Source organism: Sminthopsis crassicaudata, chromosome 1 (assembly GCF_048593235.1).
Source record: "Sminthopsis crassicaudata isolate SCR6 chromosome 1, ASM4859323v1, whole genome shotgun sequence".
NCBI lineage: Eukaryota > Metazoa > Chordata > Mammalia > Dasyuromorphia > Dasyuridae > Sminthopsis > Sminthopsis crassicaudata.
Window position 1 is genome coordinate 583,510,385 of NC_133617.1, and position 13,366 is coordinate 583,523,750.

The 13,366-nt window shown below is 38.3% G+C and overlaps 1 protein-coding gene across 6 annotated transcripts in view; it reads right to left on the reverse strand.

The window, feature by feature from the left end:
- Positions 1-1,450: 1,450 nt before the first annotated feature.
- WDR41 (WD repeat domain 41) overlaps positions 1,451-13,366 on the reverse strand; it is a 73,400-nt gene continuing 61,484 nt past the window's right edge. For all 6 annotated transcript variants that reach the window (XM_074282327.1, XM_074282325.1, XM_074282326.1 and 3 more), the window contains exons 10-13: positions 13,039-13,160; positions 12,204-12,292; positions 10,820-10,953; positions 1,451-1,717 (exon numbers count right to left, since the gene is read on the reverse strand). In XM_074282327.1, coding sequence (XP_074138428.1) covers positions 1,565-1,717; positions 10,820-10,953; positions 12,204-12,292; positions 13,039-13,160 — 498 coding nt within the window. In that variant the 3' untranslated portion in view covers positions 1,451-1,564. The remainder of the gene's footprint in view (positions 1,718-10,819; positions 10,954-12,203; positions 12,293-13,038; positions 13,161-13,366) is intronic.

Genomic DNA, 13,366 nt, shown 5'->3' on the forward strand with positions numbered 1-13,366 from the left:
AAACTATACCTGACAAAGGCAGACCAAATGGTTGTCACCCAAGGTTTTAACCTTATCAGGGCTTTCCAAATTCTCTGTGTCATTTAACAATTGTCAACTATAGATTAAATTCCCTGAGGGAAAATTCACAGGATTATAGATACTGGTAAGGACCACACTGCCCATCAAGCCAGCCCCCTTCAATTTACAGATGAAGAAATAGAGTCCCAAGAGATTAATCATGCCCCCAGGTCTCATGGGTAACAACTGAAAGACCAGAATAAGAGTCCAGTTCCTCTGCTTCCAAATCCAGTCAGGACTCTACTTTGCATTCTTATAAATGCAGGCCTTGGAGCCAGGTAGGTGGTGCAGTAGATGGAGTGCAGAGCCTTGACAAAGACACAACTGGACAACAATGAAAATGCAAATGTAGAGAGGAATACTGATTATCATCTGGGTAGCAAGATACTTTTGCTCCAAAAGATCACTCCTTGAAGTAGGCAGATCACAAGCAGAAAAATACAAATTTGCAATACACTTTGTTTTTTGCAATACAATATTGTTTTCTTTTCCTTTCATATGAAAGAAATACTTTTAAAAAGGAACAGATTCGATGATTGTTAAGGTCCCTTCTGGTCTAAAGCTAAGATCCTATTAATAGTTTTTAAAAATTCATTTTTAGGGCTACAGGACCTTCAAGAATTTCAGGAATAATGATAAAAATTCATGTGTATAGCACTATGTAGTTCACAAAGCACTTTCTTCACAACAACCCTGTGAAGTGGGTTATTTAAATACTGTTTTCTATCCCCATTTTACAGATAAGGGAAAGGAGAAGTGAAATAATTTCCACCAGTCCAGGTTCCCAGGGCCAGAAATGTCTGAGGCTGAGGCCAGTCTCCTTCCCATTACACCATACTGTATTTCAACTTTCCTAAATGATTTTAAAAAATACCAAAAAAAAAAAAAAAAAAAAAAAAGTGCTACTTATTCCCTTTTGATCTCCTTTTCTTGTAATGAAAGGAATTTTCAGCAGGGATAAATTTTCAGAAGACATTAATTCACTCTATTACTCTTTAAATTTAAACCTATATGACTTTTGTGGATGGGTTTGTTTTCCTACAATTTTAAAAGAGGTAAGGTTTGCAAGATTCAGCTAAGGATTTCAGTTTCCTTAAATTCAGAAAAGCCTCTTTAGTCATCCTGAGTGTGATTGCTTCTAGGAGCTTACAGTATGGGAAAGTTCTCAGGGGAAATGGTTTCTACCATAAGGGTACACTTACTCTCCCTCAAATACCTATATCATCTTTATATACATATTCACACTCATATATTCTCTCTCTCTCTTTCTCTTCCCCACTTCCTCCCCACCCAAAACATTCACTCTTTACAGGTTCAGAAAATATAGATTTCAACAAGAAAAGCAGAACCTTATATACCAATTGGGGGGGGAAAAAAAACACACAACACATTTTAAATTTTGTAAAAGATGAATATATTACGATTTTCCAGATATCTCTTAAAATCTTCCTAGCCTATATTTGATATTCAGGGTTCATGCACATGAATGCCTTATTCAGCAAAATTAGAAACCAAGATTCAAATCACCATCATCCTCTAATTTCTGAAATAATCTTAAACTGCGTAATCCTGACTCTCGTTCTCCATTTTTCCACAAAATAATGAGGTGATCAGCAGAGCACGTTACTAGTCCATGGTCTTCAAAGTATAAGAACATCTGTAATGAAAATGAAAATCATAAATTATAGTACATACTATGAGGTAAGGAGAATTCCATTCAATATTTATTTATTAAATATCTACTATGTACTAAGTGCTGGGGGAAAAACAAAATTTAGAAAATCCATGGTGCCTGCCTTCATGGAACTTTCAGCAAACAGAAGTTAAAAGTAGATAGTACTCTGCTTAACATAAATATTTTTAAAAAGAATTTATTTCCATCAAGGGCCACCCACCATTTTGGATATGAAAATAGAAGTCAGTTTCATTTTTAACCATTATTTTCATCTTTACAATGTGGATAAATGCATATTCCTATCTGTCACCCAGAATTCTACTCACCAAATTTCCCTATTGAGACTTTGACATCTACATTTCAGTGATATTTGATGTTCACAACTTTGAGCTTTAGCTATTCCAAGATTCAAGTTTTTCTGATTTAAAAGATTACATTGTATTCTCTAGGATTTTAATGTTTGATCATATTCTAATTTTTCACAAACTGTTTAAAGAGATATATTGCCAAACAGAGGACTGATTAGATTTGCTTTAATGACAAGATAAGGATCACTTGTGATTAATCCATTGTTTTTGTACAAATGGCTGCTGTTAAACTGCTTGAAAAAGTTTGTTCTCTTAAATGAATAAAAGCTACCTCTACAAGTCTGTTGATATTCTTTGATTAAGAACACTCATTCCAGTGGATCAGTGACTGCATTATTTTGCATGTTTCCTCCAAAAGTGCAGATTGCAAACCATTCCAGCTTGCCTGCTCATCCCATGTGGGACCCTTATTCAGAAATTCCATTAAGTTCATCATACAGCAGGATTAACCCCATATGCCAAAGACCTTCCTTACTTTTTCCTAACAGCATGAGGATACCAGTGGGACTCTAGGACTGTTTACCTGTATCTTCCAACCTTTCTTTTTTCCTGTTTACCAGGAACATCTTTTATTTCTCTTCTTTGAAATACCCCATTTGTTAAATTTCACTCTTGCTCACAAAAGCCCTCTATCTCTCCACTGCCTTCTGGGTGATTTTCATTTTCAGTTTTTTAGAAATTGTATATTCCATATTTTCTAGGCATCCTTAAAAGAAGCCCTTGCCTACATAACCACAAATTCCAAATTCAAGAAGCTTATTGTAAATGAAATAATTTAGATGTGATCATTTTGAGCTCTTTGGGGGAAGAGCACATCTTGGTCATGTAATCATAGCTTTGATTCATATAGCACTCTTTATATGCATTATCTTCTGGGGTGCTCTCTTCAGTCTCCTCAGGTAAATAATTATAGGTGTTTTTATTCCCATTTTGAAAGGAGGAAAGGTAAGCTGGAAAAGTTAATTGATTTGTCCAAAGTCATGCAATTCATGGAGGGTTGAGCTAACTGATTCCAAACCCAATGCATTTCTCACTGGGCTCCTGCTGCTCCAGGCACCATGACTGTCCTGTAGTCAGCCAGCAGTAAAGCATTTATTAGGTGTTTTCTATGGGCCAAGCACTATGCTGAGTGATCAAAGAACTCCGATTTTAATGGGGGAGGCGACATGTAAATAACTAAGTCCATACTAGGGATATACAGGAGAAAGGGGAAGGCAATTTCAAAGGGAAGGTGCTGGGAGGAGTGGGGAGAAGTGGAGGAGACTAAAAAGGTTGCTTACAAAGGAGGAAGAGAAGCAGATTCTTGCTTTTTACTCTGAGAGGCACCTGGGGTTAACTGACTTGCCCAGGGTCACATGGCTAGGAAGTGTTAAGTGTCTGAGATCAGATTTGAACTCATGTGCTCCTGAATTCAAGGCTGGTGCTCTATTCATTGAATCACCCAGCTGCTCCATAATACAGACTCTTAAAGGAAGCTAGGGCTAGAGGAGAATAGGGAGACTCCCTCATTCCAGGCAAGGGGAAAAAATCAGTGCCAAAACCCAGAGATGGAAGGATTGTGTATAAGGAACAGCAAGGTGAAAAAAGAGTGAGGAGAGGAGGGGACAGTCTAAATTGACTGGAGAAGGGGCTGGGTGGTGAAGGTCTTTAAATGTCAAACACAGGATCCTGGAAGTGACCAGGGGCAAGAGAAAGAGGTGATATGGGCTTTAAGAAAATCACTTTGGCAGCAGAGTGGAGCATGGACTGGAGAGGAAGAAGTTGAGCCAAGGATGCTAGAGAATTATGACAATAGTCATGGTCATTTGACTACTCTATACTAATTAACTATGACTAGTATTTATTCATAACTGCTATGTACTAAATCCAGGGGAGAGGTGACTAAAAGTTCAAAGAAAATATGTGAACACTATGGGAACACTGGACAACAATCAACTTGTAAATATGACTTAAGGGCAGCATTAATTCCCCAAGCAGAAATATACTAGACAAGACTAGTCGTTAAGATCATTATAGTATCTGTGTGTACTTATACACACACACACACACATACATGTATATATATATACACACATGTATGCATATTCTCAGACAGCCTTGAATTTTTAAAAGTAGTCTTTATCTGTTTTTGCCTTCTGCTGCCACTGCTCCACAGTGTCTATAATGACAGCAAAGCTCCCAGACGAGAACTCCTTCATCTTGAGAGAAAAGGATCATTGGTTTCCAACCCATTTGGGAAGCTCTTAGAAGACAGTTATCTGAGCTAACCTCTACTGATCCTGGCCTAGAGAGTCTACAAAACAACCCCTGTAGGTCTTGTAGTCCTTTTTTTACAGTATAAAAGAATATCCTAAATCTCAGGGTTAATTTAGAACTGCTTCATCCCTAAATGGTAGTCCAGAGCATTTCAATCTATTCTGTCTTGCATTGTGTCCTGAGTTAAAACAATTCTCTGTCCTCAGTTGCTCTCACATCCCCAGAGCTACCTTTAGAATTTATTTCTACCAAAAAGCAGCACAAGATAATTAATTTCTTCAATAAAAAATGAAAACGATCAAATGACAACTAGTACAAAAAAAAGAGAGATCAAAGGAGTCATTAATCAGCAAAACTTGGATTTTTAATTTCCTAATTGTCCACATCCTGTTCTTTTAGTAGTTCTATTCATATTCTATAGCTTGGGTCAAAGATACTAGATATAAATTCCTTTTCTCTCTGTTGATTTCTAGAATCCTACTCATCAATTTTGCTCAACCAATTTGACCATTCTAGCAATAATACTGCCCTAAGAATTCCTCAAAAAAGGCATTAACTTTCAAAGTTTTTATGTCTGTGCAGATATAATCAATCAAATAAACCTGCTATAATCTAGGTGAGTCTATATTACTTAACACATTAAATGGCAAATGCAAAATATAAGATATCATAACATGGAATGCTAAATTCTCTGGCCCAAAATTCCAGAGTATATCAAGAAGGGCAGATATATGAAAGATACAATAATTAAGTAAATCCTCCTGGAGGAACAACTTGGGTCTTTCATGTGGCTGAAGGTGAATGCAGTGGGAAGACTTCTCCAAGAAAAGAGCACAAAATGAGTAAAAACAACGATGTGTTATATATTAAAGTGTGGGAAAAGAAACTAATGGCAAGTAAAGTAGGAGATTATTACAATATTCTACATATGAGCTGATTAGGGCCAGATAAATCCAGTGGAAAAGGAGAAAAAACAAGTATATTTAGTAGGACTAAGAGGATTACTAGTGATTAAATATAGGAAATACAGTAAAAAGCATGAATCAAAGATGACTTTCAAGTTCATTTTAGAAATGGGATAATGGAATTAACTGGAACAAGGAAAGTTGGTGGCTAAACCAAATTTGAAGAAAAGTTCAGCTTGAGATATGTTGTGAAGTGACAGAACCCTGATCTAGAAGAACTTTCACCTTTGGGCTCCTTAAATTTAAATGGGTGACTCCCTCTCTTGGGCCATTCATTCAAGTAAGCAAAGCTTCCTTTCCTTTCCTTCCTTTGAGCCATCTCCTCTTCAACTCTCAAATTCTGGAACCATGAACAGATCAAATCTACCATATTTCCTAGACAAGGAATATCAATCTACAATTCTAATTGTAGGGAGATTGTGTAGGAATTGTAGGAATCTAATCAATTCTCCCTTAAGGGACCATTCACTCTCCAGGAAGAAATTGCCCCATCCAAGCCACCAATCCCCACCATGTGTATTATCTCCCTGACAGAAATGTAAGCTCCTGGAATCCAGGATTGTTTTTGCTTTTGCATTTGTATCCTTTAGAGCCTATGGTGACTGACCCATAATAAGTGATTCATTCTTGCAACATACAAATGGTAAGAGCTAGTAGTAAGAGAACAGAGTTGAGAGGAAATAGCAGGAAGTAGGAGTTTGGAAGTCATTAGCATATGGGTAATTATTGAAGCCAACATGAAAAATCTTTAAGGAACAGAGAGAAGGAAACATCACTGGAGCTCAAGGATAAGGATCCCTGTTTTTCCAGAGTAGGGTCATTTCACACAGATTTCATGGTGGAGGAAGAGTCAGTCGGGAACTCGGTAGAGCACCCTAACCCTGACCATGTGTACACCCCTGATCCTAGGGATGTAAGATTGAAGCAGATTGTGGTCCCTTTAAGAAACTGTATTTCCTATTGATCTGTTATTCCTTTCAGATTTCCAGCCCCTTCTGGCTGAGGCATATCCTCCTCAGACAAGTTGTTATTCCAGGATGCCAGAGCCTTTGATTCAATTACAAATCCTAGTCAAAAAGCATCCCTTTGAATTCCAATAGGAGATCTGGGCTTGACCCAGCCCCATTCTGACTTGCTTGGGCTGCCCAGCCCCCACTGGTTCTGATCTACTCAGGCTTCTCAACCCCCACTAAGACACCCAATATAATAAGCTTCCATCAACTAAAGCCTTTGCAGATGGACCTTGGCAGCTCCCTTTGCTGTCAGGACCTTCTGTCCACTGAGAACTGCATTCTTAGTGTAAAACTCCATTTTCCATAGATCTGCCACTACAGAAGTCAATCTCTGGGTAAATCGATTTCTATCTAACAATAAATTTTCATTTTGCAACTAATATTTGGGAATAAGTGAATTCTTTCACTCCTAGAACCTGCAGCCGATTTAAAGGTGATTCTTAATAACTCTCTTATGGCCACTAATTTCTAGACTACCAGGAATCTAGACTACTCAAACAGGATTAAGATGACCTTAACACTGCAAAGACACCCACAATCTGATCCCAACCAATCCCACAAGGTCATGTCGAGCTGCTCTTCTAGGAGAACAGTCGCTGCCTGAGCCAGCGTACCCTCCCAGGCATTCAGACACCTTTCCTCCAGCCTCGGCCCACACTTCTCTTGTCTGGCATCCATATCAGAGCCTGATACTTCCCTCCAGGTAACGAGCAGGCAGTATGGGAGAGCTGGTGTGCAAGCTATTGAGCTTGAATTAAGCAAAAAGGTGCTAGATGCAGAGACAAAGGATCTCCAATCCCATTCCTGCCTCTAATTGCTGTGTGACTTTGAACAAGTTGTTCTATCTATTTGTGCCTCAGTTTATTCATCTATGAAGCCAGGGGAAAGGCCTATGACTCCCACCATCTCTTCATGACTTGTGGCAAATGGCTGCCTCTGGGCACCAGGGCCCAGCTGCGAATGACAGGATTTGTTGCTGTTCTTGGTCAGTGACCCCATTTGAGATTCTCTTGGCAAACACAGGAGTGGTTTGCCATCTCCTTGTCCAACTTACATTAAGGATGAGGAAACAGAAGCAAACAGGGTAAGATGACTTGCCCAGGATCACACTGCCAGTTAGTGTTAAGGTCCTCCTGACTCCAAGAATGGCCGCCTAACCCTATTTCATGACTGGATTAGACTAGATGACCTCTAAATGCTCTTAGCTCTTCAATTCTAAGTTCTATATTACTCCACATATGCATCCCAACTCTTCACAACAGAGTAATTCAATTCACAATCACTGTTCTAAAGTCATGGTGTACTTTGGGTCCATGCCCTCATTCCACACTCAGCACATACATCTTACATCTTACATCTTTGTTTGTGTGTGTGTGTGTGTGTGTGTGTGTGTGTGTGTGTGTGTGTGTGTGTGTGTGTGTGTGTTGTTTTAATTAATGCCCTATTTCTTCACTTGGATTGTGAGCTCCTTAGTGTAAAGGTTGTTTTATGCCTCTAGGTGTCTCTGGCATAAAGTGGGGTGTCTTATACATAGAAGATGTTCTGTCAAGCATCTGCTGATAATGATAGATTAACTAGCATCATGAAAGTTAATACACTTTCAGGATGGCAATCATTCCTTGCCATTTCTGACAAAGGGGGGAAATGATCAAATCCAATAATTAATGCTGTACTAAAACACTTTTTGTCAAATGTTCATGACTCTTTGTTTGAACTAAGATATTCTGACACTAATCCAATGAATAATACCATTCAATCTATTAGTATATATGTCTTGGCCAGGCATTTCACATGGATGACAAGCCAGACAAGAACTGAAGGAGGAAAAAAGCAGAATGAAATGCATTTAGGAACTGTCCATAACACATTCAAAGATCCCAAGCTGCTGCCTAAAACAAAAATCCAACTTTTAACACCAATGTTCTTCCAGAAATGCTACACGGTTGTAAATCATGAAAGAAGCAAAAATGAAAATGTCCTAAAGTAGTTAGTCTGCTAATAGGCATTTCATAAGTACCTACTATGTGCCAGGCACTATGCTAAGTGCTAGGGCTGCAAAGAATGGCAAAAGAGCCCTCAAGGAGCTCACAATCTATTGGGAGAGACATGTAAACTATGCACAAACAACCAGTACTCAGAATAAATAGAAAATAATCCATAGAAAGAAGGCATTCAAACTGAGAAGGGCTTCTTGTTGAAGATAGGATTTAGCTAGGATATGAAGGGAGCCAGGAAACTAGTAGGCAGAAATGAGGAGGAAGAGCATTCTAGTTATGGGGAACAAAGTGAAAAGGCCCAGAGTTGGGATATGGGCTGAAGAACAGCCAGGAGGCCAGTATCAGGATCTAAGACTATGAGCTAGAGTATAAGGCCTAAGATGACTGGAAAGGTATATAGGTTGGGGGAGGGAGGGTAGCTAAGGGAAGAGTGGTAACTGGAGGAAGAGAAGCTAAGTTATGAAGGTTCTGAATACCACACAAGGATTCTGTATTTTATCCTGCAACTAACAAGGAGCCTCTAAAGTTTACTAAGTGAGAAATAACATCAAATCTGTGCTTCAGAAAAATTACTTTGACAGCTGACTGGAGAAGGGACCAGAGCTACCTGCAGCTAAGGCAGCAGTCCAGGACAGGGGGATGAGGGCCTGCACCAAAAAGGAGGCATTATCAGGGCAAAGGTGAAACCAACAGACTTTGGCAGTAGATTGGATAAGAGTGGTGAGAGATCATAAAGAGTTGAGGATGATCCACAGGTGGCTAACCAGCATACTAGAAAAATGTCAGCAACAGAAAAGTTTGGAAGGAGAGAGGTTCTGGGAGTGAAATAATGCATTCATATTTGGATATGCTGATTTTAAAATGTCTGTAAAACATCCAATTTAAGATGTCTAAGTAACTAAAGATGAAAGAGAAACAATTCCTGTTCTCAAGATATAATTCTATTGTGGAAAACACATAATGTTAAAAGACCCAGAGAAAGGCCCATAGCTCACTGGGATGATCCTTTTTGGAAGACAATTCGTAGGGGGAAGGACATGGGACACAGGGACAAAGATCACATAGGATTAGAAGGCATGGCAAGGAGCTAAGCAGTACCACTGGGGTGAGCACACATTTCAGTGAGATCACAAATACATTTAAGTATTGAAATAGTAAGCCATTTTATATTTGAATTTCCTAAGGTGAGAATTTTGTGAATGTTTTATCTCTCCATCAATATTTTCATGAAGGTAAATAATCACAACCAAGATTAAAGTTATCCCTTAAGCTTAGAAGGTATAGGAAGTGGGGGAAAGCGATAGATTTGGGATCAGAAGACATGCTTGAAGCCCAGCTCTGCTGCTTGCACTTGTAAATTTCTCAGGGGCAGTTTCCTCATTTGTAAAATGAAGGGATCAGATTAACATGTCTAAGGTCCCTTCTAGCATTAAAATTCTATGATCATTCTCAAAAGAGCTATGAAATACAGCCCCATCTGGAAGAACTTGTGGTTCTTTTAGTCCAGGTTAAGGCTTTAATTCTAAGACACAAAACCTCACTTATCTATGATCCTATCTTTCACATTCATTCTACGAGCTCCAAAGTGACTGCAAAGTACAAAACATCAGAAATTCTTCTTCTTCTTCTTCTTTTTTTTTTCTGAGGCAATTGAGGTTAAGTGACTTGCCCAGAGTCACACAGCTAAGAAGTGTTAAGTATTTGGGGAGAGATTTGAACTCAGGTTCTCCTGACTTCAGGGCTGGTACCATGTAGCTGCTCCAAAACATCAGAAATCTTAAAGTTTATTTGTTCCAAATGCCAGTATCGTGGACTCAGATGGCCTGGACTTAGGGTTCTAGATCCCTTTCCCAACTCCACACAAACTTGTTAAGTTCTATCTTATTATCTGGTAAAAATAATACTAGCCTTCATTCAGTTAGTGGGTCAGCCAAAAGCATTTATTATGCACCTCCCCTGTACCATGTATTATGTGAATCACTAAGAATACAAAGAAGGGCTAAAATGAGAAGACATCCCATTTAGACATAGTGAATTCCTAAAACCCGCCTTTTAAATTGGATAACTTGAAAGCCAATACTAACTGCGCAAATACTCTTATCTTAGTAGTTCAGATGTTGTTCAAAATCTTCAGATGAGTAATTACAGATTGAGAAAAATGAACCATGGGTCTTTATTGGATAGTATTGGGCAATATAAAAATGGAGAACAGAGAAAAGAGTAAACTGTACATCAGGTCATAAATCAAACATTTAGAGCAAGAAATGACTTTAGATCATTTAATCCAACTTCTCCATTTTCTACATGGGAAAACTGAGGTCCACATTAAGTGTGGGCTTAACCCCCCACCCCAGGAAACTGGGGCCTGGCTCACACATGAGTCTGGCCCAGCAGCCTAAGACTTGGGTTCCCAAGGCAGCCCCTTCCTGCAGTACCACTGGACCTCCCTATTTCTCCTTCCCTTTCTTACCAATAACAAACGTACCTCTACAGAAGATGAGTGTCCAATCAAATCTCCAATAAGCTCCAAGGAACACGCAGTACCATTTTCTTGTGGTTTTTTAATAGTTTGGTTTGCTGGTTTGTTCACCCTTCCAAATCCCCACATATTGAAAAATCCTAGAAAGACACAAAATCATTATAGCCTGCCAGCAGAATCTTGGTCTGTGACTAGCAATACATACTTATGGAATATGAGATGGAAAAAAGAATAATGTTCATTATTTCTAAACCTGTCAGCTTTGTCCCGTTTGCTGCCCCAGCATGCCCCCTGGCGGCAGTGGAATAGAGGAAGAAAAGAAAGAAAAGGCCTGGAAGAAGCCACAAATTCAATTGGCAGCTCACTGACTAGAAAGAAGATTTTTAAAAAAAAGAAGAAGAAGATAGGCAAAGGGTTTATGTCAGAGATAGGAAGAGCCTCCAAGCATACTGAACCCAACCCAAACTTTGACATAATGTTCAAGAAATCTATGATTAGAGACAAAATTCGTACCTAAATATCATATTTGTATAAGTACAGGCCCAATGTAAGCCTCTCCAATAAATATTCTTGAAAAGAAAAAATATATATAGGAAAAAAAACTAACTTGAATACAGGGCAGATTCAGATTGCATACAGAGCAAACTGAGGGACAAAATAGGCTGTATTTGGATCTGTAGCATGGGCCAAGTAGCCCCCCCCAAAAAAAAAAAAAAAAAAAAAAAAAGATCTGCACAGAGAGACCAGCTTTTGATTTCTTGGCCAGAAATATTTTTCAAACTACCAACTAAAGTGTCTATATCCTCCCAGGTTTTTGTTTTCATATTGAAAATATTTTTTTAAAAAATTTTAGAAAGAAAGAAAATACGAGGGCCTGCTGAGCTTATTGGCCAGTACCATTTGGACTTTTGTTAAATACTATTTAAAAAGATACTAAAAAAAAAATAATTAATAGCCATTAGTTTCACAAATGTGGGAGGACTGTTAGGAATATCTTAGATTTGGTCTCCAAATACAAATTCTATGTATGACCAATTGGAATTACAAATACTAAAATGAATAATCATTTTTTGGCTCTGGCTTTCAGGATGCAACAATGTTCTCTCACAACACAGGGCGGTTTTGGTTGACTTGAAATAGGAAAAAAACAATGAAGCAGTTCACCATATAAAGACATATTAATAAGAGAATCAAAGGATTTTGCAACTACTATTTTTGGAGGTGTCAGCTTTGACTACAACCAATACATTTTTTCTTTTAAAATAAATTTTGGGTACAGTTTACTTTTACTTGTTTTAGCCTCATATGGTTACTAATGAACTCTTTCATTCTTGTGTTTCATTTTTTAAGAAGGAATGGTAAGAAACTCCCTCTTTGGGGAAGCACAGACCTGTTGGCACAGGCTCAGCTGTCAGTTGCTGTTTTTCCCGTAACTCCCAAATGCGAACACTGCCATCTTCTGAACAAGAGATTAACTGCCTGTTGGAACAAAGAGACCATAATGTAGACTGAGCACCACTGGAGCAATTCAATGCAGGGCATAGAGTATTTATAAAGAAAGAATTGGGAAGGTTTCTGGGAATGCTCTTATTCTCTTCTGAGTAGATACTTTAAAAATATCACTTAACCCATCTTTCAAATGAGAAATAATGATTATGCTAACATTTCAAATATAACATTATCTCTGTAGATGGAGCAAGCCAACTGCATTTCATCTAAATCTATAATCTTCACTTTTAAAATTTCAGGAAAATAGTCTCCTTAGTTGTACCTTTTATACTCAGCCTTCCTTTCCTTTATCTCTTTTCTCCCTCCTACCTATTTTCTCCCCAACCTCCCCTTATACAGAAAATAACAGCACTTCTATAAACTGGAAAGTCAGAAGAAAAGAGCCTTGGAGTAAAATACTCTTAGGTAACCTAAAATCTACAAATATCTACTTTGTTGCAGTGCAAAAGCAGAAACAAAAGCATGGCTTTATTCTGAACGAGATTTGTGAAAAATACATTTTGGTTGTTTCTCATTCTCTGAAATTAGGAGATACAATGAGATTGTGTAATCATTTTCAACTAAACTCTTGATATATTTAATTATATTATTCAAAAGATCCTATAGGAGGGACTGATGCGGTAGTCTTCACTGTCAAAAGAATACAATCTGTCAGGTCTGGAAACAGAAAAATTTGCTACCAGAAAAATCACAGTGGGGCCCCGGGCATCTCTCACCTGTTTGGAAGTTTGGCGATGTGCAGGATAGTGGAGTCATGTGCAGTTTTCTGGAAGGCAATCACACGCTTCATTTGAAGGTTATACACGTATAAGCCCCTTCCAACAGCAGCAAACAAATACTGGGCACAAAAAAAAGGTGCAAGAAACAGGTTTCAGAAATAGACATAAAACTAATATTTGATAGAAAGGTTATCTCCCTTCCCTATACTTAGCCTTTCCACCCTTGTTATTGTAGACTTCAGAGAGCAGTGGAAAATGTCAGAATACTAAGAAAAGGTCAAAACGTTTCCAAGAGGAGAATGAAGAAGCCAATATAAAGAAAGTT